Source organism: Prenolepis imparis, unplaced genomic scaffold (genome assembly GCF_030444845.1).
Source record: "Prenolepis imparis isolate NDT839.2.m4 unplaced genomic scaffold, iyPreImpa1.0 SCAF_3, whole genome shotgun sequence".
Taxonomy (NCBI): Eukaryota; Metazoa; Arthropoda; class Insecta; order Hymenoptera; family Formicidae; genus Prenolepis; species Prenolepis imparis.
The window spans coordinates 17,086,317-17,112,947 of NW_028141161.1; the positions used below are offsets into that span (position 1 = coordinate 17,086,317).

General features: G+C 25.2%; 1 protein-coding gene and 1 long non-coding RNA gene across 2 annotated transcripts in view; one reads left to right on the plus strand and one right to left on the minus strand.

The window, feature by feature from the left end:
• The window catches only part of LOC145933870 (tachykinin-like peptides receptor 86C), a 46,452-nt gene extending 35,438 nt beyond the window's left edge, over positions 1-11,014 (plus strand). Inside the window, exons 5-8 of the mRNA XM_083033882.1 lie at positions 4,158-4,308; positions 5,176-5,372; positions 8,148-8,275; positions 10,726-11,014. Of these exons, the coding sequence (XP_082890008.1) occupies positions 4,158-4,308; positions 5,176-5,372; positions 8,148-8,275; positions 10,726-10,853 (604 nt within the window). The 3' untranslated portion in view covers positions 10,854-11,014. The remainder of the gene's footprint in view (positions 1-4,157; positions 4,309-5,175; positions 5,373-8,147; positions 8,276-10,725) is intronic.
• The window catches only part of LOC145933871 (uncharacterized), a 46,176-nt gene extending 22,455 nt beyond the window's left edge, over positions 1-23,721 (minus strand). The window contains exons 1-4 of the long non-coding RNA XR_014424936.1: positions 23,299-23,721; positions 22,664-22,703; positions 2,785-3,010; positions 2,645-2,688 (exon numbers count right to left, since the gene is read on the minus strand). This is a non-coding gene — a long non-coding RNA (uncharacterized LOC145933871). The remainder of the gene's footprint in view (positions 1-2,644; positions 2,689-2,784; positions 3,011-22,663; positions 22,704-23,298) is intronic.
• Between the last annotated feature and the right edge of the window lie 2,910 nt (positions 23,722-26,631).

Consider the following 26,631-nt stretch of genomic DNA (forward strand, 5'->3'; position numbering starts at 1 on the left):
TGATCCATTCTTTGTGCCAATTGCAATGGGGATTATTAATAATTCGAGAACTTCGCTACTTACTAGAATTTATTTTTACTCGGAAAAAGATATATATATATATATATATATATATATGTATATTACAATTATAAAGCATTGTTAATTAAATAAGCATATAAATGAAAAAGTTTAACATTATTTTATATAATTAGTTTCTCTCTATTTTTATTTTAATAAAATTACACTTCATAATTTAATAAATATCTAATGATAATTTAAAACAGTTGCGCTACAGAAGAGAAAATCCAATTAAACGTTTCCTAGAATAAAATCCACTTTGAAGTATGAAGTTCGAAAGAGTAGACACAAATTCTGTCCATGCAGTATATAATAATATAAAAATTTCTGCAGTATATAATAATATAAAAGATCCTTTTTCCGAATGTGAATTTAGACTGAAAGAATTGAAGTCTAAAAGAGGTAAACTTTTAAAATCACTGATAGCTTTGCTTTGTTTGTGAACGAAAAATAAAATCGATTTAAAGTCTGCGTTATATTGTCTAGCAAAAAAAGAAAACTTGAAAAGAATAAACTGATATAGAGCATAAAAAATCAATATTGAATATAATGTTTTGGCTTTCTTTTTCTGCGTAAATAGTAAATTAAGATCAACTTATAAAATAGAACAAAAATTCTTGATATTTTTTACGAAGGAAAATATCATAAGAAATATTGTATAAAAGAATAAAAATACTGAACTTAGAGAAAAAAATGTATAACTGTATAATCTATAATCTGAGAGCCAAATATGAATACAAGTTTATTTTTTATTATTTGTATTATATTTACTATAGCATATTCTTTTTTCTCTCAATAAGTTTACAAAATTTTGAACTAAACAATTCAATTATCAAGTTTTCAAATTTTATAAATTAAACAGTTACAATAAGCAATATTTATATTCAAAATTTTGAGAAAAAAATGTTAATTTCTAATTAATTATTCTTGTAAATTTTGATTGTACTTTATTCAGAAAAATATTTCACATACATCATCTAAGTAAAACTTTAGATATATGTATTCTGCGAAGTTTTAATTTATTGGATAGTTTGCAAACTTAAAGCTGTTAGTGCAATACACTCTTCTCTACGAAGAACATCGCTAAAGTTTACGTAGAGAATATCTCTGTTCTTACATATCTAATACGAAATTCCAAGTTCCAAGTTAGGTTTATTCAACAACAATTCTGTTGGATATAACATATAATAGGATAATTTAAAACAGTTTAGCAGGAAGTGATAGAGTTCTATATATGTCAAAATAGTATCTACACATACACACAGAGAGAGAGAGAGAGAGAGAGAGACACACACACACATACAAGTTTCTGCAGTTTCTATCTATATCAAGTCCCAAGTAATCTTACAGAATGTGTTTCTCTTATGTGCAATTTGAGTTATTAAGCGATCATGATTTTTGCGTATACTCTCTTGAGATTAAAATTCTAATCAAAAATATTTACAAGAACAAGATCAAAATTATATTGTTGTGCCAAAGTACAATTGTCAAAATATTTCGAGCCAATGACAAAAATTATTATTAAAATGATATATTGAAACAAATAAAGAACATTCTTGTGGTTATATCTATAACGCATTTAACTGAATCAAAAATTTAATTTTTTTGTATAATTATGTATAATTATGTTTTTTTTAAATTATTTTGTTTATCTGTGAATCACAGAATATTTTATCCTTTTTTCTAAAAAAAATCCTTTTCTAAAAAAGATATGTAAAGTCGATAGTCGCATATATTGAAGTTTATTGTTGCCGCTTTTCTGTGATGCTCATTGGCTGTCAAGATTTGCTTTAATATGTTAATATGTTATGTAATGTCTTATTCGCGATTAATATTTTTTAACAAAATCAGCTGGTAATTATCCAAAATATTAATTGAATTAAAAATATTATAACATTTCTTTTTAAAAAAGGCATGTTAATGTAAGTCGATTCTCGCAAATATTGTTATATTTTTTCCGCGATGCTGATTGACTGTTTCGATTTGCATTGTGCATTATATTCATAGCATCGAGAGGCTGTCATCGCGAGGGTTAGCAGTTTGACAATTTGTTCAAAATAAAATTAAATAAAGTAATAATATTAGTTTTAAATAATATGTTATAATACTTTATCCGCGATTAATATTTTCTGACAGAAATCAGCTGATAACTGTCAAAAATATTAATCAAGTTTAAAGTATTATAATATTTTATTTAAAACTAATATATCATTATTTTATTTAATTTTATTTTGAACAAACTGTTAAACTACTAATCCTCGCGATGACAGCCTCTCGATGCTATGAATATAATGCACAATGCAAATCGAAACAGTCAATCAGCATCGCGGAAAAAATATAACAATATTTGCGAGAATCGACTTACATTAACATGCCTTTTTTAAAAAGAAATGTTATAATATTTTTAATTCAATTAATATTTTGGATAATTACCAGCTGATTTTTGTTAAAAAATATTAATCGCGAATAAGACATTACATAACATATTATTTAAAATTTTACTATTTCAATATTTTCAACATATTATATACACCTCCATATTACCGCTATAGAAATGTTATAAAATAAACAATTTCTCACTCACCGATACGTAGAATAGCGGAATTGTAGTACACAGCACACATTGATCTGAAAACAAAATATTCAAATTATGTATATGCATATGTGTGTGTCGAATATCTCATAAACAATGTAGTTTAGAAAAAATCTTTTCATATTGCATACCTCACAGTTGCCCCACTGTCGCCCGATGCCTCCCTGGGCCTCCTCCTCCTCTCTTAGTCCATGGTAGCACTCACGACACTCGCGAAAACACGAATAATTACGATTGTTCGACACTTTACACGGCATTCCCGACACGCGAAACTTTCACATAGCACTCCCGACGCGCGATACTTTACACGGCACTCCCGACACGACGCGTGAATCGCACTGTGTATCGCAATGCTACCTGTAACAAATAAAATACATACATATATTAGAATAATCTTATTATTTTGCATTATAACATATACAATATAAATATAAATATGTAAGCTAGAATATTTAATTAGCAAATTTTCACTTTATTAATAATTTTTGACAGAAATCAGTTATACAACATATTTTACTATTTTAATTTTTATAACACATTTTTATAACATATTTTTATTTTAAAATTTAATTAGTGAATTAACGCTTTAATCAACTAATTTCTGTAAAAAAATATTAATCGAATTTAAATAAACTTATTTTTTATTATTTAAATTTTATTATTTAAATTTTATTATTTAAATTTTATTATTTAAATAAAGACATCCGCATACGGCTCGAATAGCCTATCTATTACCGATTTATATTAAATAAACTTTATTATTTTTTTTTAATATCATTTTTTAATACAAAGCCGAAGAATGACGCTTGGGTTGTTCTAGTATAATAAATTTTGTGATTCACGTGATTTAATAAATTTAAATCAAAAAGTTGTAAAATAAATTATTTTCTTTATATTATTATCTCCTATTTTATGTGTATCTAGTTTTTTCTTTTTAATTAAGTTTCTAGTTTTTATGTGTATCTAGTTTTTATGTGTATCTAGTTTTTTCTTTTTAATTAAGTATCTAGTTTTTTCTTTTTAATTAAGTTTAATTAATAATAACTTGATATTAAGTCCTAACTCGTTCTCTCTCTCTCTCTCTCTCTATCTCTCTCTCTCTCTAATAATTTATTTAATTATTAAAGTTGAATATAATTAAACCGGTTTTTATTTTTGTGCACAAATTCAAGAATTATCACGACATAACATGATTAATTACATGACTTGAATTTTCTATCTAAATTTTTAAAAATATATTCTTAAATATATAATATTAATCCAGAATTAAAGATTGAATTTATCTTATTATTATATTTATCTATATTACTGCTACGTTGCACTTTATAAACTTAAGCATATCTCTTTCAATTAATAAAAACAGATTTCCTATATTTCTTCCTAAGTAATTTGCGTTGCTAACTACTATATATTTTATGAAACGAATTATGGTTTTAATAAAACTTGATATAATAGCAGTATGCATTCTTTATGATTACCTATACATAAAATATTTATTCTACAGCTACAATCTCCTATTCCTCACTGTAACGTATCTGGTTCCTATGACAGTGATGGGTATCTGTTATACGTGCATGGGACGAAAATTATGGGGTTCAAAATCTATCGGCGAACTTACACATTATCAAAGAGAATCGATGAGATCTAAACGTAAGGTATGTTATCGATTCTATTTATATTACCATTTAAGTAACATTTCGCATAAGTAATGTACAAAATGTGCTGATGTGTCGACTATCATATGAAATTTAAAAATAAATATTTTCTTATTGCACATTGCATTATGATAGTTTCTTAAACTTTTTAAAAGGACGAAGATCAAAAAATTTGAAAAATAATCACAAATATAGAAATAAGGAAAATCTTCAAAAATAGCCGAGAATTTTAAAATGTACTTTTATAAACTAGGTCACCATCGCATTATTACTATGAGACGGTTTGTAAGTTTATTTAGGAAAATTTACAAAAGTTATTATCTGATTAAATATCAAAAAATACATATTTTTTGACATAAATCAATTATATTATTTACTTCTATGTTTTATATTAAACTTTAAATTGCCTTTGATGGTATCAAATTAATAACTTGCAAACGTAAGACAAATGTTGAAGTCAAACTTGAGGACAATAGGTTTCTATTAAGCTCTTCTTAATACCATTGCTCAACGGTGCATGTTACATACAACGGACATAAGTTTCCGAATTAGATGCAACTATAAGTGACTACAAGTGACTGTTGCAAACATTGTCTTTATGCAGTCGCAACAATATAACTGCAAAATGCAGCAGCAAAATTATTTGCCAAACTTTATTAAAAGCTTAGTAATAATATGCCCGGAATACATAAAAAAGGAATTGCCTAATGAATCAATTTTATGTTGTCTCTTATAAAAAGTAAAATGTAACAAAGTGCATATTTATAACCGATCTTAAATTCATCAAAATGTCCAATTGAAAAAAATATAATAATTTGAGACAAAATATATTAAAAGATTTTCTTAATATTTTTTTATATGTTACAGGTTGTAAAAATGTTTATCATTGTAGTAGGAATATTTGCAGTGTGCTGGCTGCCATATCAGGGATTCTTCATTTTTGTGTATCATTATCGTCAATTCGCAGAAAGCAGTTATGTACAACACGTATATTTAAGCTTCTATTGGCTTGCTATGGCCAACTCTATGGTTAATCCGATCATATATTACTGGATGAATAACAGGTATTCAAATATTACATTGTTACTTATAATATAAACATGCTCAAAAATTTTAACAAGAAAATGCAACAGTTATTTTTTTAAAACGATAAAATAGAAAACGGCTAATAAAAGCCAATTTCATACAGTATATCAATTTTTTATTCGTTTTATAGTAGAGATTTATAAAAGAATAAATTAAAATGCATTTGATATTCATTTTGCAGTAGAATTAATGATGAGATGAATATAATACGACAATTAGACAAGACTTATATAAATCTGATACAAATATTTCTATAGCTATATTATAGTTATTTCTGTAACAGCTAAATTGAATAAGCTTTATAAATACAGAAAGCAATTTCTTGTATCTTAAAAGCATGAATTAATTAAAGAAAAGTTCGAGATTAATATGACTAAAAATAAATTTGCAGTCGATTGACGAAAGATTAACAGCACAACGTGTGAAAGTGTATATTTGATAAAATTTTATTTTAATATTAAACTGATTGAATTCAAGTCTAATGTAATAAATGAGATTTACGTAAATCTCAGTAACATCGAATCAAACATAATACTTTGAAAAATTGGATAACTCTTGAGATTACATGAAGCAGTCAACCGATAATTTAAAGGGAAGATAAAATTTAGGATTAATGTTGTCAAAAATATAATTCCTCATCTTGAAATTTTATCGGCAACTTCTGTGTAAAATTATATGATCTTATTGTTTCAATATAATTAGTATACTGTTTCGAAATAAATTATACATTAATCGCTATTTTCAAGAAATGTATTTAATATTGTAATTTGTTAGTAATCAAACTTTAAAAAGAAAGTAATAAAATATTACGTAAAAGGTCTTTCGTTAAAGTATAATTACTGTACTCTACGTTGGAGACGATTAGTGATGATTATAAGCTTAATAAAATTTTTAAACACTATGAGTCATTCGGCGGTTTCGTGATAGTATCAATTAATCAATAACGTAAGTAGCATTGATCTCTCGGTTTACCGCAGAGCTTCCGTTTACATTTTAGTTATACATTTCCCCACATTTGCACATTGATTCAGAATAGTCTATCTATGAATCGCCGGCGATTCATTTGTTAAGTTCACTCTAAAAATAGATAAATGTTTAACAAACGCAATATGATCATCACCAGATATGTTTTTTCTTCATTATACTTCAAAGAAATCTTGTTGTTAAAGTTTGCTATATCATTTACATCCTTTTAGATTCTTAAATGATTCTATTAGTATCGAAATTTCCGGCAATTTTCTATTCATTAATTGTCCAATAATTTTCAGTATATATATCTATATATATATGTATATATATATGTATAGGTCAGTACTATTAAACAGAAAGTTTTATTAGTTATTGTCTTATTATTACAAACATTTTATAATATATTCTTTTTTTTCTGAAAAGTTTTAATTATTGAAAGCTATAATTAATTTTTTCATAATTTTACGGACGCCACGGAGATGATATGTTAGATTATTCATGCGTTTTTTTAAGATTTTTTGTTTTTTAAACGGAGAACAGTTCTATTAAGATTTTCCTATATTTTTAAATATATTCTTTCACACACACACACACACACACACACATTTTCTGAAGAGTCTAATCATTAGAAACAATAATTAATTTTTTCATAATTTTACGAATACCCTGTATTAGATATGTTAGATTGTTCATGCGTTTTTTAAGATTTTTATTATAGGAATAATTAGCACACAATACAATCAGAACACTTTTATGATTAATCTCATTTAACGTGCAATTAAATTTTAAATTAAATTTATATTTACAAAATAAAGTTACATTAAAATTTAAACTTTTGTTATTTCTAGAAATAATATTTGGATTACCCCCCATTTATGATAAATATATCTTGACATTTTAGAACTGTTTCATTAAATTGCGCATACTAAACGCATTATGATTCTAATCCTTACTATCTTACTATGTTGCAACGACAAATTGATTAAATTTGTGGTTTGACATCTACGGTGAATACGGCGCAATATTTGCATTCTCTCCACTATTGTATGTACTCAACGACCACTGTATACCCGCAATATCTATATGAATTTAATAATTATTTTATTAAAATGATATCGTGCAATAGCATAACAATCACAAATGGATAATTGGGTGTTATTATCATAAAATAATTATATGCAAAATGCAATAACTACAGTAACTGTTTTCTGGTATTTTACTGTTATCAGTTATCACGTTCAATTCATATCTATTAGATTACACATATAGATGCTGCATAATAAATTGTTAAATAATTGTTAAATACTACACTAGCGTGAGTTCTACATAACATATTATTTAAATATTGAAAAAACAAGGAAATATAATGTGCTATGTTCCTATGTTTATTAACAGCTTATGCTTGTTATCTATATATATTTATTCTTAATATTTTTAGCTTTTAAATTCATTTTTTGATAAAAGTTTCATATTATGTTTAAAAAAAATTATCTTACATCTTCTTTTTTACATAATATAAATACAGGAGTATTATTACATAATAAGTTTTTTCAATTCTTTTTTGGCCTGAATTCTCTCTCAAAGCGCTAATCTACTTGATTGTAATGTAATGATATAATATAGCTATCTTCGACTTATTGAAATTTTATTTATGTATAACCGCACACACCGTGTTATTTTACATAAATAGTCCTTTGTATCTAATGCATTTTGATTTAATTAATTAGATGATCAAAAGATTGTTTATAGATGCAGGCACATGAGCGTAATATTGTGTGTTTCAGGTTTCGAGATTACTTTGAACTAGTAATTTGCAAATGTTGCTGCGTGATGAATCGAACAACTGTGCGACGTCGTGAAACGCAAGAATTAACAGGATTTCAACGCTCAGAACTTATACCATGTAACTCGGGTAATTAATTAGTATTCTATAATAACTCCATTCTATATAAGTAACTTGATTGACATTCAAATGACATTCGAGCGCGACATTTTATTTTTGTTTTGCATTCACAAATATTCCTCGTTTTAATAATATATTTGACGATTCGATACAGTTTATCTGCTGCTTGGAATAAAATACGATTTTAATTTTAATGTTGTACATACGAAAAGAAGACATTAGCAATATTATTTTAAAAATATTTATTTGAAGCTTTTATTCTTGCGCTTATTTTACTTTTTAATAAGGTAAATATTATTTTACATTTTTTTATCCCTCTTGTATAATTACATCTGCTGCACAGCAAAATATTAAAGCTAAACTGTATTCCATTGACAATGCTATATTGTTATATTGTCGAATCGGAGAGACAGCGTCAAATCGTCAAATTATATTGTTCGAAGCGTCAGATAGACAGTATCGACTCGTCCAATATCTCGTCCAAAGGGTCGGATATTGTGATGCAGATATCGCGCCCATGGATATATAGCTGCAAAGCCTGTAGATCGTTAATCTTCAAAGGTAAAATGTTTTACACGCAAGGATGGACAGTTTTTATTTAGCATTTCCTTATATTTCTTACCAGGCAGCACCACCGACAGATTGAAGTTATCAATGTGCATGAAACTTTGTGTATATATAAGATAGCTACGATATGAATAAAGTGGTATTTTTACTCATTTTTAAAGATATGACATTTAAACTTTAAAGCTACAAAGGATATTTTCTTTCATTTTCTGGTGTATAAGTTTTAAACTGTAATAAAAGTTTTAACTATAGAAAAAGCAATGTATTTGTGTTGTAAAATAAAATAATTAAAATATTTTAATAAGCTTTAAAAACATAAAAAAAATATTTATATAATTTTTTATAAAATTTTAATTACACAATCTGGTAGTAATAAAATTAATGTTTAATTTATAATTCAGATATTATTTTATATTTATTAGCTCATGAAATATAAGGCTTATATGCACAACAAAGTAATACATATTGTAGCTTGAAAATTCAATGTCATATATTTCAACAGCAATTAAAAGATCTCATTTATTTCAAAAACAAATAAAATATATCATGTTTACATTTTAAGTCATCTATAAATATCAAGTTTTAAAATTGATAAATTTGTCAGCATCAGATAAATCATATAAATAACAAGAAAAAAAAAATTCAGGCGATCCATTTCGACTTTGAATAATTCATAAATTGCATTGGAAAAAAAAATTTACTTGTATTTTAATTACCGCGTTTGGTTCTTAATTGGCCCAATTTTTCCTATTTGAATAACAAGAAATGTTTATAGATTTATTACTTTCTATTTTTAGAAGCTATTTTTTTCATGTTTAAAAACTATCTTTATTTATTATATTTTTTAAATACATATTTTGATATATTAGAGCAAAGACGTATTTACTATAATTTATTGATTTGATTCCTCTTTCTCTTTCTTTCTTATGTTTATTTTTATTATAAAGCAGAAATACGCGCGTACATTCTTTTTTATAACGTTATACAGCAGGACATACCTACATACAAGTATCTCACATATTTTATTTAGCGCACGTATATATGCGACTAGTATACACATTGAAAAATGTTATTTTAAGATTTCAGAGCTAGTAAGTTTTATTTAGGTTGCCACATATATTTTTGTTAACTATTTTCGGAATAGAAACCTCTAGACAATATTAATTCGAATAGATAGATATTTGATTTAATGTTAGTATCATTCTCACACACAGTGAAATCATTGTCGCGTAGGTTAAAGCAACGATATGTTTATTCAGTTCATTTATTTAAAGAAACATATCAATTTAGCTTTATGCAAAATCAAAATATTTATATATATATATATATATATATATAATTATATATATATATATATTAAAAAATATATATATTAAAAAGATATATATATATATTTTTTCAGTTATAAAGATATTAGAAACTAGAGATCATAAATGATTTTTTGAAAATATTAAAAGTTTTTAAGCAAAAAATAGTTTAATAGAGGAACCGTAAACCAATTTGTGCACCAATTTGTTATTCCCGAGTTCAATCTGCAATAGTAGCCATTTACGGTGCGGTTTATTAGTTGTATGATAGCGAAAAATTCTATTGGAAAATATTGATCTTTAATACTGAAAAAAACATTTTCAAAAATTATATATAATGCATATAATATTAGAAATGCAAGTTTATCTCTGTTAAAGAGAAAAAATAATAAATTCGGGCAAAGCTTAAAATGGAAATTTGAATAATGCAATAATATTCATGCATATATACAATGCGTGATTGCAAAAAATTTAGAATTTCTGTAAATTTTGCAGAAATTGCACAAAGTTTACAGTATTCTTAGCTAGGAGAAAATAGCTTTAGCAAATATTTGATCTTTTGCTTGCGCTTCGCATTGTTTCCAGATCGTTTCAAATCGACCTCCATCAGGTGGCGGCAGAGGATGGCAGAGAGCCAGGTACAAACGTTTAAAATGAATAGTCGAACAATGTGCGAGAGACTTCAGCTTAAAGAGGATGTTGCTATAATTTGAATTAAGTATTATATATAGTTTAATTTTACATTACAAAAACAACGTGTCCGTTATAGATGATGTCATAATATTACCACTTTCGTGCTTCACATAATGATCTTTGTTAAAAGCAATCCTTGAATTATAATGCAATTATGATTGTACAATTGCTGAATAGCTAATACGTGTATAATAAATTAATAATAAATAAATTAATTATATCATGACAATAAAGTTTCATGTTATTTGTAATACTTGATATACATATATATTAATGTAGTTATATATAAATATACGTCTTATATATTTATGATAATCATTCGCTATCTTGAAGCTATTATTATTATAATGTAACAACAAGGTTTTGTGAATACTATGAAATAAATGAATATATTGAAATAAACGTTGTTTGTTCAACTATACATAAACATATAGTTGTTTTGCTTTCAAACTTTTTTTTTTCTTATTATTATTAGCATGCTTTATTAATATACAGAGTGTTGAAAAAAGGGTAAAATATTTTAAGGGGATTTAGTGTGCCCAAAAACAAGTCGAAAAGTTTTGATAAACATGGGTCCGAAAATGAGTCGTTTTTCAGATATTTGCAATATTATAGACATTGCATAAACATTGAAGGAGATAATTTTGAGCATCTACTTTAAGATATACATATAAAGTAAAACTATTACTATTATTATTTTGCATAAATAAAAATAAAAATTTTAAAGAAAAAATAAGAATTATAAAAATAAAAAAAATATATAAAAAAATAAAAATATCTTAAAAACGGTTTATTTGCGGACCCATGTTTATTAAGACTTTTCGATTTGTTTTTGGGCATACTAAATCCCCTTAAAATATATTACTCTTTTTTTTCAACATCCTGTATATATGTATATAATTATTTTTATATAACTACTTTATACATACAATAAATAAATGTATTATATATTTTGCAAAAAAATAAATATTATTTAGCATCTAATTCCATCTTTTCGTAATAATCTTTAAATCTTATAGTTGCTTATCAATAAGCATTTTATATAATATACATATAATTAACAGATATTTCATCATGAACATTGTTTTATTTTAGTTTGTATTACACTTTGAATGACATTGTTATACTCATTATCTTCTTCTTGTCATTCTTTCTAACTACCAAATCAGAATATATATTGTACTACCGTATACATATATACAATTATTATTCTCATTAGTGTGTATAAAGGCTTGTTATAAACTTTGAAGCTTTAGTGACGAAATATACGCGCTAAAATATAATGTTTGAGAATAAAGTAATAATTTGTTTGGACATTTTATAAAGAATGCATTTATTTATAATAAATTAATATTTATTATTGTTTCTGCATAGCATGTAACTTTGATTTAAAACGAATTCAATTAAAACGGATTGAATCAAAACAGATTGAAGAAAATATCGAAAATATTTAAAAGTATAATCATATTATTGCATAATATATTAATATATATCAACAAATGGATACACATAATTATATTATATTAACAATGTTAATTGTAATTTTTAAACCTATATTATTATAAAATCATCATCATCATTCAGTTGAATGTAAATAAAGAAAATATTTTAAAAGCATTATTTAATTTATTAACTTTAAATTATTAATTATGTGTATAGTTAGTACATGAGAATTAAATCGACAATATGTGGCAAAATAAATTGAAAAACTTGACAGAAAGGACAGATGATTTTATGTTGCAGATTTAAACAATGGCTTTAAGTACAATACTTTAGAAGATTTAAATGCGCTTACACTATTCACTTAAGCGGCAAGAAATAACGCGCAAACTATTATATTACTAAATTTGATTTTCTGCTTTCTAGTATAAATGCTCTATTAAAGAAATAAAGAATATATTCACTTTTCAATATTGAACTCATCAAATATTCAAATAAAATGTGTATTATGTTATGCAAATTAGTAAAAGAAGAGAATATGTAAATCAATCTTAATAAAATAATATATACTTCTAAAAAAAAGTAAAAACTCATTACAGAATCAAATTTAAATAATTTGACGATTATAAATTTGAATAATATTTTATTTATTTGTATATTTAAATTTTAAACTCCAAAGCATACGCTCTATAACTTTAAAAATATCGCTCAGCTGTTATGAACACATGTGTTCCACCATTTATTAATAATGACTTATGAATTTCTAAAGTTTTAACGATATTGCTGTAATCAATATCAGTTTGTTTTGCAACCTATTTTTTTTATTGATCGCGAACCAGTGCATTTTACTTATCTACATATGTTAATAGCATTGCATAGTTATTTCGGAGATTACAATCATAATTATGTCTCTATTATAATATATTTTTGTAATTGAAAGTATCATGATAGCATGTTTCACTAAGGATGTTGCAATTTTTTTAAACATTTTTATTCAAATATATTTTATCTGTTTTTTATATTGTTCTCTTAGTTTTGATATATAAATTTATTAACTTTAATAAATTTATTAACTTAAACAAAATAAATTTATTAATTAATTAATTAATTTAAAGTTATATTTTCATAAATAATAACATTTTTTCTTGTTTTTATACGGTATTTTTAATGTTATTTTTAGTTCTTTTCACAATTTTAATAATAAAAAAACATCAGCAGATTTGTTTATTTATAATTTTAATATGAAACAAACAATTTATGTCCGTGTATTATCTTCTTTTACTATTTTGCAAATTATTGCATTTAATAAATCAATCGCATTAAATATTTTAGAGAAAAATTGCAGGCAGTTTATATAACTGTTACAAAAAATGGCAGATGTTTAGAATAAAACATAAAAAAACTGTAGTGATAAAGTATTCAATATTTAGAAATCTAGTTTTAATTGTAGTAGATACAATGGCTCTTTAAATTTCATTCTATCGCTATTTGAAAAATGTAAGAGACAGTTTTTGATGAAGTAGGTTTAGATAGTATTTAGAATAATAAAAAGAAATTATTCGTTATTTAAGTTTTAAGTACAGGAATTAATGTCGACTAAATGATATTAATCATTGTAATAACTGACCATTTAAAATGAATCAGTTTAAAGCTTTTTCATATTTAGAGATATTAACAAGAACGTGAACTGAGAGATTAATCTTTTTCCCCTTTTTATGTTGCATAATTTATGCGCGCAGAATTTATTTTAAATTTAGAATTTTCTAAATGTTTTAAATTTAGAATTTTCTACATTTTTTAAATTTAGATTATATTTTATTTTATATATATTTCCAAACTAAATATTTTCCAATAAAATGATAAACTATACATTAAAGTTTTTGGAATTGCATTTCTATACATATATTATCTTCCACTTCTATTGTTCTGTATTTTCCATTTCTATTGATTGATAAATGCAGTACTCTTTTTATCTCTTATATTTACGGTCTATATATATAATAGACTATAATTATGCATTTAATTTAAGAAAAACAATTTAAATTTTTTTTGAAGTTGTTAAATTAAACATCTTAAAGTGCGTAGACTCTTATACCATATTTTTTAGAATATGAATATGAACTAATATTCTTGCTGTTATCTGGCTGCGCGGATCTCAATTTGTTTGCGCGCGCAACATACTATCTATTCTTTTAAAAATGATTCCTATTATTTTTTTAGAAATTTTTAATTTCTTTACCTTTGTTGCAAAAAGCGCTTACATTATCATCTAATATCTAATATATACATCTATACATATACATATACACATAGCTCACAGATCTTATATAGCTATATTTTCTAATAATTAAATAAAAGGATAATTTTTATTACAATTATTGCTGCAAAACAATCACAAGTTTGCGGTTATACTCCACATAATGAGATTTTCTATCTAAGATTTCTGTGATCAATTTAAAGTCAATTTTTTTAACAAAAAAAAAGAACATTTTAAAAATTAAACCTTGTAAACTTGTAAACTGTATTTAAAATGTAATAATATAAAAATATAATTTATTGTAAAAAGATACTATATATATTTAATATCTACTATATATATTATATATTTAACTGTTGGGTAAGTATACAATAATTATTTAATAATAAAGATAGATGTGGATTATTATTTACTGTATTAAAAATTTAATTTAAAAGAAAAATAACATCTACGAAACTATCATAGCATAATAAACAAACGATATTTTGCTTTACGTTGCCGAACGTAATGGAATTATTGAATGATTATTATGTTGAACGAGCATCAATTTGAAGAGCATGAAATGCTAGAAATTGATGATATTCTCATGTTATACAATATTCAGAAATTGTATTCCGAGGATGTACTCGGAGATGATACTCGAGTTAGAAAGAAAGAATTAATATTTCGGCTACCTATCTCTTCTATTTCTCACATGCATAATGAATGAAAAATCAAGTATCTATCGCCTAAACATAATGTTGGATTTGAAAATTGTATTTAATGTAAAAAACGTAAATGCACGATGCTGCTGTGACACTTCAAGAAATTTTATGATTTTTATGAAGCGTATCATGGCGAAAGAAACGAGTCCCTGTTATAAGAAATTGAGTGCAAACGTGATGAAAGTATATAAATCGCTCACGCACAAAATACACTATATCTTATAAATTATCTTTTATTAAATCAAACTGAATCATTGCGTTTTTTACGTAATATTCGTTGTCTACATATATATTAAGAACAATATACACACACATATACTATATAATATACTGCATATAAATATTGTATAAAACATTGTATGCGTCAGTTAAGTTGTATAGAAAATTAAAATACTCGTGTCGGAGTTTGACATTGGATAAAACAGTGATACAGAACATGCTATTAAGAAAAATTACTTTAGCAAAAACCGCTTGATTCTAGAAAATATACAGTAATGTGGGATTTGTGGTAATAAATAATTTTCAACTGAAATAATAAGCATAACAATATAAAATAACAATAATAAAAAACTTAAATCTCAAATCCCCAAGGCATAGTACGGTTCATGTTATTAAAACCACAAATTAATTGAAAATAGCTTATACGAGACGCACGTTGCGCTTTAAGCAATTTACTTCCGTCACGTTTATCGCTGGCAGCTTCGTACAAAAGGGACAAACGTTATCGCTTCTATTCTCCCATCTGGAATTATCACGATACGTGTGTTTGAGATGATGTGAGATTTATTATGAAAAGAGGAGACCAGTGACCTCGATTCAAGATTGAAGGGCTCTTTTGCTTGATAAAGAATCCTTCATCATTTTATTGTTTAAAATTCATTGGTAAATCAAGATTTTTAAGTGTATTTGATTGATAAATATTAATGAGTATAAATAGATAATTAATTTAACGGATCATCATGTAACATTTAACATTAATAAATTGATTTTTAATTGCGATAAACATATATATTCATATAAAATATTATACTCATCTGTCGTAGATATCAGACTGAAAATGTACTTATTTAATTTTTTTATTATAATTTCCATATGCTTATGTTCTGTTCTCTTGTATTCTGTATTGTATTAATATTATAATTTATGTAAATAGTACGTATTAGATTACTTAGATGCAATATGCGATATGACTTTACAGCAACAAACTGATTTATAAGAATAAAAGTAAAGCAAATACTCTTAACCGAAATTAAAAGCATTTTCATTTGTTTTTAATATAATCACGAGCATATTCTACATATCTCATATGAATAATCTATTGCTTTATTACGAAGCATTTGCTTTGAATTATTTCCTCATTATCCAGCCACCTTGTAATATGCAGTTCGTATTTTTATTCTTCTTATATTTCACAGCAGAGAGCTTCTATAAGTTTTTTTTTTATAGAAGCAAATTCCTTGTACTTCAAGTACGCGAAAATTCTCTAATATCTTTACTTATATTTTTATAATTTGCTTTATACGCTTTTTATGTTCCTTCTAATAAAATCTTCATTCCAATTTTCATTAAAAGCTTATCTGTAATTAATGTTTTATAACTCTATAATGTATACTATAAATATTTTAGTACTCAAAAGTTAACTAACATATTCCAAAAGAATATGTCGAGTCATGTTATATCAGTTTATTAATATATGTTACGTCATATGCCGTGGGTTCACAGAGTAGTAAAGTTTTGAATAAAACATTGTGTGTCCTCTCCGTAGTTCAGAACTATACATAAGTGAGTATACAAGCCATTTAACATAATTTTAATATGGTACATCATAATTTTACGTAATCACGTGATATGAATACATGGCTTAAAAAATCATGTAGTGTCGAGTTTTGCAAATGTAAGAAACAACACACTTCGTCTCATTTGTGAATAAATTCCTGGTACCTACATCTGCTTCCCACCTTCGTTTTATAAAAAGCCGACTGGTAAACCAGACAAATGAAATTATTGCCGGTCGTACCTGCATACGCATGTATGCATGTTGGACGAGAAAAAAAAGAGAAAAGTGAATGTAGTTACGGGAAAATACCAGACGCATACTGAAACTGACCTGTCAAGTGATAATTCGACGTTTATGTGCAATTTTTCAGCCTGAAAGTAGACAAATGTAATGGAATGTCAAAGATGACAGCTCATTCAAATTTAAGTGCGGTAAATGAGAAATGACAAATCTCATTTTCAATGAAAAATATATTATCTTATTGCATTATTACTGCAATGTACTGTAATTTTATAATGCTATTTTATAAGCAGTTTCTCAAGATCAATATTTCGATTTCCCTTTATAGCTGTAATATTTCTTTATTTGCTAATGTAACACTTTGCTAATAATATACTGCTATTATTATGTAATTTTTCCTAAAAATATATTAAATTTTCACAATCTCTCAACAAATGTTAAATGTTAATTCGTTAAAAATTATCACATTTTAATTTTAATTTATATTCAAGAATTCTTTTTCCTCAAACCTTTCACAGACATATTTTATAATGAAAAATAAAGTGTCACAAAAGTTTAACTTATAAATTAAGTTTAATTTACATGATATAATTATATTGGATAATTTTGAATTGAGAACAACTTTGAATTGAGAATTATGTATCAGAGCAATCCGAGAAAAGGTGCCGTCTATGATAACGCGAGATACAACAATTTTCTGTTCGACTAAATTGTAAAAAATGGTTATAATATCGAGTACTACCAGCGAAACTATTCGCATCAACACTTTTTACAGTTTATTTATTGTTATCAAGATTTAGTTTTAATTGTTCTTTAAGTTTGTTAAAAATAACATTTGACAATATATTCTAAACGTTCTTATCATCGCAGAATTGATTTTTTTAATTAACTCTTGGAAAACTTTATTTAGATTATTCTTATTTTAGTTAAATATTTTGAAAATACAAAAATTGCACATATAATGATAAATTTATATATATAGATTTTATGTGAAAAAATAAACTGCAAATATATCTAAATATATAAAATTACTATATATACAATATAATCTGTTCTTTTTGCTATACTGCTACATCCTATCTTTTATATATATATATATATATATATATATATATATATATATAACATTAAATTTTTAATAATATCTGATTATAAATAAAATTAATTAATTCAAATAAAATTATATTATATAAATTGCAAGAAGATGCAAAAATAATATATACCTAAAGAACAGATTAATTATTTAAAATTTAGCACTTATCGATTTGCAATGTCCCTCGACATCCACCGATGCATCTTTCATTGCATTTACTCAAATCTACAATTGTAACCAGAACTGCCCCCGTGAATTGTTCTCAATGAATTTGCTTGTTTGCATGTTGATTATATTTCACACTCGGGATACGAGTTTCGCGAAAACTTTATTAAATCCAATAATTTAATAATAATTCGCAAATTTACTATTTAATGGATATATTTAATATAAAATGAGATGTGCAGATTTAATTAAAAAGTTTTATATATCTATGTTTATATCTATATATCTTGTTTTTCACTTTGCATTACTTTATTTTACACATAATGCAGTCAATGCAAAATCCATGAATTAATTTGCGTGAATTTAAGAAATATAATATTTATAACACTATTAAAATTAATATTTTATTTAATTTTAAAAATTAAAAAAGAATAAAGATAGTGTTTCAGATTTCTGTGGAAGACTTGAAGTATTTGTAATCTTCTCAAAAAATTGCAAAACTAAAAAATCTATATATTAATATATTAAATTTATTAAATTTAAAAAAAGCAGGCTTTATTAAAGCTTACTTTCCTCTCATAAGATTTAAATCAAATTCTGTACAATTGCGTTTATAAAGTATATTGTATTATATGTATATTTTTTCAAGTATTTTTAATTGTAATTTACGTTTAAATCACTATCTTTTTTTACTTATAATGTAATAAACTATATCAGTTAAACATTAATACAATTTAGAATATAATGTATTATACATTCATATTACTATATATTAATATTGTAACGTATATTATAATATAGAGATATAAGATTATAATATTAAATTGCGTAATATTGTTCTAGTTTAATCGTTTCCCGCATATATATATATATATATATATATATATATATATATATTTCGATATTTAATTTATTATTAATATTATAAGTATATTGCATTATATATATGTTATCATCTGCTCCTAGCAAAGATTACATAGTGCCACATATGTATATACACAACATTCAACCTCTAGCAGTTTTAACATTCGATCTTCTTCACAACGCAGACTATCCGTCCCGTACGCTTGACTGGTTTCGAATGGATACGACTTACGACAGTGTTTTTCCTTTTACGCACTGACGTGTGCTATCTCCCCCCCATCGCATAAAGATCAATGTGTATTGTATGTAACGTTATCATTACATCAATATAACATCAAATGGAATAATGTATACTGATTGATCACAAAATAGAATCGCTAATCCACATTTAAAATTTATATTAGAATATTTGACAGAGACGTGATAATGTACATAGACTTAAATATAGCAAAAGACACAAGATAAATGTTTATATTTCATGTATAATTATATTTTGTAAAAATTATAATTAATTTAGATAAAAAGAGCAGTTAATATCGCTATCTACATCTTATTATAAACTAACTACCTAATAAAATGCTATATACACCGCGTCTCTTTTGTAATTTGTTGCACTTCAAAAATTTTAAAAGTTAGACAACAATTAGATATTGCCATAAGCTATTATCCTTCTGGCTTTCTAGCCCAGAACATTGTTTTGCAATATTATATAAGAATTTTACAAGAATTCTTATAACCACGATGCATATTACATATAATGCATAATTGTTTGCTGACTATATATGATTAGTGTATAGAAAGAACGCAAAGCGCAAAAATCGATTATAGAATTTTGTGATATTTTTCTTTTCTCCATTGTTAAAATCCTTCTTTTGTGGACACGGTTAATTGAAAATTTAAAATAAAAATAAGGAAGAAATCGGGTCGGTTGTCTTGATTTCTTATTCATACTTGAAAATTATTTATTGAAAAACAAATAATAAATTTCAATATAGAATGAATAATAAAATTTTATTTTAATTGTTTATTTATTGATAATTAAAATCTAAATTTTAATTTCAGAGATAATTTTTTGTAATAACAATTTATAATTATATTACAAATTTTATTTAGAATTATTTTATTAATTTTTGTATTTACATAATCAAATAATTCGTCCTTGTTTTGTATAAGGATATAAATTTCATATAGATTGTCAGTAAAAAATGTAAAATTTAATTTCGTAAAATAAATAATTATATAAAAAATTATATTGAAAACTTACATTATGAGACGATTAATTGTCAGCAAAATTGAAATTTAATCATTTTTTAATGTGTTTTTAATTACTTTTTTAGAATTTAAAAACAAATTCTTTTTCACAATATGTACATACACGATATTTTAAAACTGTAAAATCTTACATTTTCTTAATAACTTAAAATTATACATATTATTTTGCAATTATTATTGTTATGTTTATAGTCGCTACATATAGAGGGAAAAATCCGCAATTGCCAATTGGTGCAATATGGTGCTGTATAGTGGATTAATGGCAAATTTCCAAGGACATTTAAAGAAGAAACTTTTTAATTCCTAAATGTTGACACTGCGATAACTTTTAAATAACAAGCTGTTAAAGTTGGCAAATTGAGATGTCGAAAGTTTGCTTAGGTATATAATATACTTTAATCTGTATCATATTTTTATGCATATAAACTTTTAACATACTTTTACACTTTACTCAATTTTAACATACTTAGTTTAGAAGTTATTACAATTTCAAAGTATTTTATATATTAATATTCTAAATATAATAATATTATAAAAATAAAAATGCATCTAAAATGCATTTAATTAATCTTGAATAAATATTATATATATATATTTTTATAAACATTTTATAAACATATATGCATTAGTTTCAAATATAGCAATATTTGTTATTTTTGTAACTTTTAAAATAATGAGTTTTAAAAAAAATAATAGCTAATAAGATAAAGAGAAGAGTTACAATTGATATAATTATTTAATTGTGATTTTAATGAATCTTGAATTTGACCTATATTTTCTAATATATTTTTAGACTTTCAACAAAACGCGTGTTTTAATGATACCATAAATTCCATAAAAGATCAGTACTTCGCGGCTCTTCTGTTCTGATCTTATTGTTCTTTTTATTAGAAGGTGCAGACAGAAAGTAATAATACGTGACCAAAAAAGCTATATGACTTTTATATTTTAGTATAAATATTTTTGTTATTTATTATTATACAACATGTTTATGAAATGTATCTAATGTCTTATGAAATGTGTCTAATAGAAACAGAAACATATTTTAAATGAAACCCTGTAAAAGATTACAAGAATGTAGTCTCAAATAAAATATAAAATATAAATAATAGTAATTAAATATCTTAAAAAATATAATCTATTATATATGCATGTAGATATCATTCTATATAATGTTCAAACAACTGAACTGATAATTACTTAGCTTAAAGGACTGCGCACAGTAAAATATATAAGGAACAGGGAACAGAGAATAAAGAATAGAAAATAAGAACAGAGAATAGGAAACAGTTCAACATAAAACATATGAAATATAATTTAATAATGCAGAATAGAGAAACAGAGGAATAGTGCTAAAGTGATGAAATATCTCTATTCTGTATTAATTAAATTACATTTCATTTATTTGATATTGAACTGTTCTTATTTCCTGTTCCTGTTTTCTGTTCTCTATTTCCTGTTTTTTTATTCCTTTTATTGTGCACAGCTCTTTAAGCTATAATTATCAGTTCAGTTGTTTGAACATTATATAGAATGATATCTACATGCATATATGTATAATAGATAGTATTTTTTAAGATATTTAATTACTATTATTTATATTTTATATTTTATTTGAGACTATACTTTCTTGTAATCTTTTACAAGGCCTCATTTAAAATATGTTACGCAGCCTCTATATTTGTATATTTTAATATATAACAGAAATAATCGCCAGAAAGTTTTAATCATGTTAATAAATATGTAAATGTACATGAACCAAAAAAACGAGAATTTTTAATACTTTTATTTGCTTGGCATATATTTTATAATTTTTTAATGAAAATTATGTAATTCGCATTTTGTTATAATGAAAAAATTAACATATAATTTCTTAAATTTTTTTTATATAAAAGTGTTAACATATAATTTTTTTTTTTAATTGCGCTCTAGTTAATATTTAGTGATTAATACATATACAAATAATATTATATATATATATATATATATATATATATATATACATGCAATATACTCACCGATACGATGCGCAACAGCTCTATAGTACAAAGCGTTGATCTATAACATATAAAAAACATAAATTATATTTATACAAAATAGTTTTCAAAATAATTAATATGTGAAAAAGTCAATAATGCGCAATTAAATTTTTATTCGTATCGTAAAATATATTTAATAAAATTGCATCACAAAAATTATTAAACTTTTTAATTATTCGAATCCTTTAGATGTATATTTATTATATATAAAATATAATAAAATTTAATTTTTAAAAAGTAAGTTAAATAATTATAAATTGTATAAACTAGATTAAAATTATATACATATATATAAATATATAATACAATTTTTTATTATTAATAATCTAATTATAATAAAGTTTAATGTAAAATTTTATTTATTTATTTTTTTTTTTTTTGGCAAATTATCTTATTTATTATTTTCGCAAATTATTTTTTCTAATTTTATTCTTAATATTAACTTATTTTCAACTTTATTTTAATAAAAATTTAAATAATAAATTTATAAAAATTATAATTATATAAATTATATACATATATAATTATATATTTATTTATTTATTTAAATAATTTATTTATATATTTATATAATATTAATTTATATAAATTAGTTTTAATTATAATCTAATTACCAGATGATTGCTCCACCGGTGCCCGATGCCTCCCCGGGCCTCCTCCTCCTCTCGCTGTTTTCTTCGTTAGCGTCTTTTTGGCACTTACACACACGCTGGCGAAAATACGATCACGCGCGCGCATTAATCAGCAAAATAAAATAATCGCACGACAATTTGAACGACACTCCCGACGTTAATCGTATCGTACACGACTTACACGGCATTTTCGGTTTTAATCGCGCGATACTTTGGGCCGGTTTCACCAACGTCGATTAACTTTAACCTCCGATTAAACTATACCTTTGTCTCCTTTTAAAAACATATCTGAAAAGAGACAAAGATAATCGGAGATGGTGCGAGAACTCCCGACAATCGTGCGTGACTTTATTCATACGACACTCCCGATTTTAATCGTACACATATTATATGCGCTTTTGTTAATTATACGCGACACATAATTGAAAGAACAACACGCGACAATTATAATTATACGAAGCTACGATCCGCGCGGCGTGTCGCACGAAGTTTACGCGGATGTCGTCACAGTGATGCCAACTCTCGAATTAGAAATTATCAATCTTTCGCGATTAATCGATCATTGAAAAGATCGATTAGCATAGAGCGCTTTACTCGACAATATTCCTTTCTCCTGATTGGTCGATCAATATACTGTTCGAAACACTTGTCACGTCGAGTAAAGTCCTCTATGTTAATCGATCTTTTCAATGATCGATGCATCGCGGAAGACTGATATATTTCTAATTATTATTATTATTTATTGAATAAAAGGGTACAGCCATATAGGCTCGTATGTTCACAAATCGAGTAGTACAGTCCTCTCTTAAGTCTATTTCACATCACAGGAGTATGTAAGGTACCCCTTAAAGTCCGATACACAATACACACAAATAAACCTATCTATGCTTATTTAGTACCCACAGCCTATAAGTTTTCTCGCCGCAGTCATTGATTATAATTAGAAGAGACTAGGGAATCATCAGCTAAGGTGAATTAATCTAAACTAAACTAAAATTGAAATTGAACTTAAAATTAAAATTAGAATTAAAATTAGCATTAAAATTAAAGTTGAAAATAGCTTACAATTCCAAATACAATAAAATAACTAATAACTAATACGTTATGCTTATAATTCGAATTGACATTGCTTTTGCCCTTAAAATATATATGACACTATATAACAATACTTTTATCGTAAATTATAACATAACTGAACCTATAATATCAGTCTTAATTGAGCCTCTGCTCTATCTCCTCCTCTTAATACTAAGCTAAAAATAGAAGTAAAATTAAAATAGAATAAACATACAATTGAACACAGAATATTAAATAAACTCGTACCAATATTCTAATTAGAGAGTGGACATCACTGTGGCGACATCTCGCGTAAATTTCATGCGACACGCCGCGCCGATCGTAGCTTCGTATAATTATAATTGTCGCGTGTTGTTCTCTCAATTATGTGTCCCGTATAATTAACAAAAGCGCATAAAATATGCGTACGATTAAAATCGGGAGTGCCGTATGAAAAGTCACGTATGATTGTCGGGAATTCCGCACAAAGTATCGCGCGATTAAAATCGGAAGTGCCGTGTGTATAAGTCGCGTACGATTAACGTCGGGAGTGTCGTTCAAATTGTCTAATGCACGCGCGTGGTTCCGTATTTTCGCGAGCGTGTGTTGTGTAAGTGCCAAAAAGATGCTATGAGTACGAACAAAAGAGGAAGAGAAAGAGGAGGTCCGGGGAGGCATCGGGCACCGGTGAATCCGGGCAACCATCTGGGTAAGTTTAATAATTTTTGTGACTTAGGCTGCGGTCGAGAATACACTACGAATGCTTTGAAACATCATTCTATCTTTGTTCTACACACATTCCAGAAGAATAAAGATAGAATAATGTTTCGAAGCATTCGTAGCGCATTCTCGACCGCAGCCATAATTTTATTAAATATATTTTACGATACGAATGAAAGTTTAATTGCGCATTATTGACTTTCTCAAATATTAATTATTTTGAAAACTATTTTTGTATACGTATAATTTGTGTTTTATATATGTTATAGGCCAACGGTTTGTACAATAAAGCTTCGCTGTTGTGCATCGTATCGGTGAGTGTATTGCATTTATACATATATATATACTTATAACATTATCTGTATATGTAGATTAATCACCAAAAATTAACTGGAGCATAATTCAGAAAAAGGCGTTAAGAAATTATATGTTAATTTCATATAAAAAATTTATGAAATTTTATGTTAACTTTTTCATTATAACAATGAATTACATAATTTTCTTTAAAAAATTAAAAAAATATATGCCAAGCAAATAAAAGTATTAAAAATTATCGTTTTTTTGGTTCATGTACGTACATTTACATATTTATAAACATGATTAAAACTTTCTGACGATTATTTCTGTATTATATATTAAATTATATATATATATATATATATATATATATATACAAATATAGAGGCTACGCACAATAAAAGGAATAAGAAACAGGAAATAGAGAACAGAAAACAGGAACAGGAAATAGGGAACAGTTCATTATATGTATAATATATGAAATGTAATTTAATAACGCAGAATAGAGAAATTTCATCACTTTACCTTAGCACTATTTTTCTCTGTTTCTCTATTCTGTATTACTTAATTATATTTCATATGTTTTATATTGTACTGTTCCCTATTCCCTGTTTTTATTTTTTATTCTTTATTCTCTGTTCCTTATTTCTTTTATTGTGCGCAGCCCTTAATATCTATGTCAATGAAGGAAAAAGAAAAGAAAAACTTCTGGAAAGCGAATAATTCTACAATTATTACTACTTTAGAAAAAATAATACAATTATAACTTTAAAATTGAAAGCAATCTATATTGCTTTAGAAAATAGGAATGTATTGAATAATTCAATCGCCGTTAAAAGATTGAACAAAAGCCTTACAAAATTACAACATTTGTGCATTAACGCTTTCGAAACGTGGGTAGCTCATGATATATCTATCAAAACGTAACATACATATTAAATCCATATTCATTGGACTTTGATCGCTATTAATTAGCCTGCCTGAATACGCAGTCTGCATAAATACAGCAATATTCTAATAATTCTCTATACACGTGCTGATACCCTAATTATATTTCGTTCATCAGAAATAATATTCTAAGTAAATATAAATTTTAATAATAAAAGAATATACTACAAATAATTATGTAAAAATATTAAATCTATATTTGTACATAATATCTGTTTAGTAAATTACATATCTGCATTGTGTTTACAAAATGCCTTCATTATAATCTTGATAAAGTTAACTTAATAAAATAAA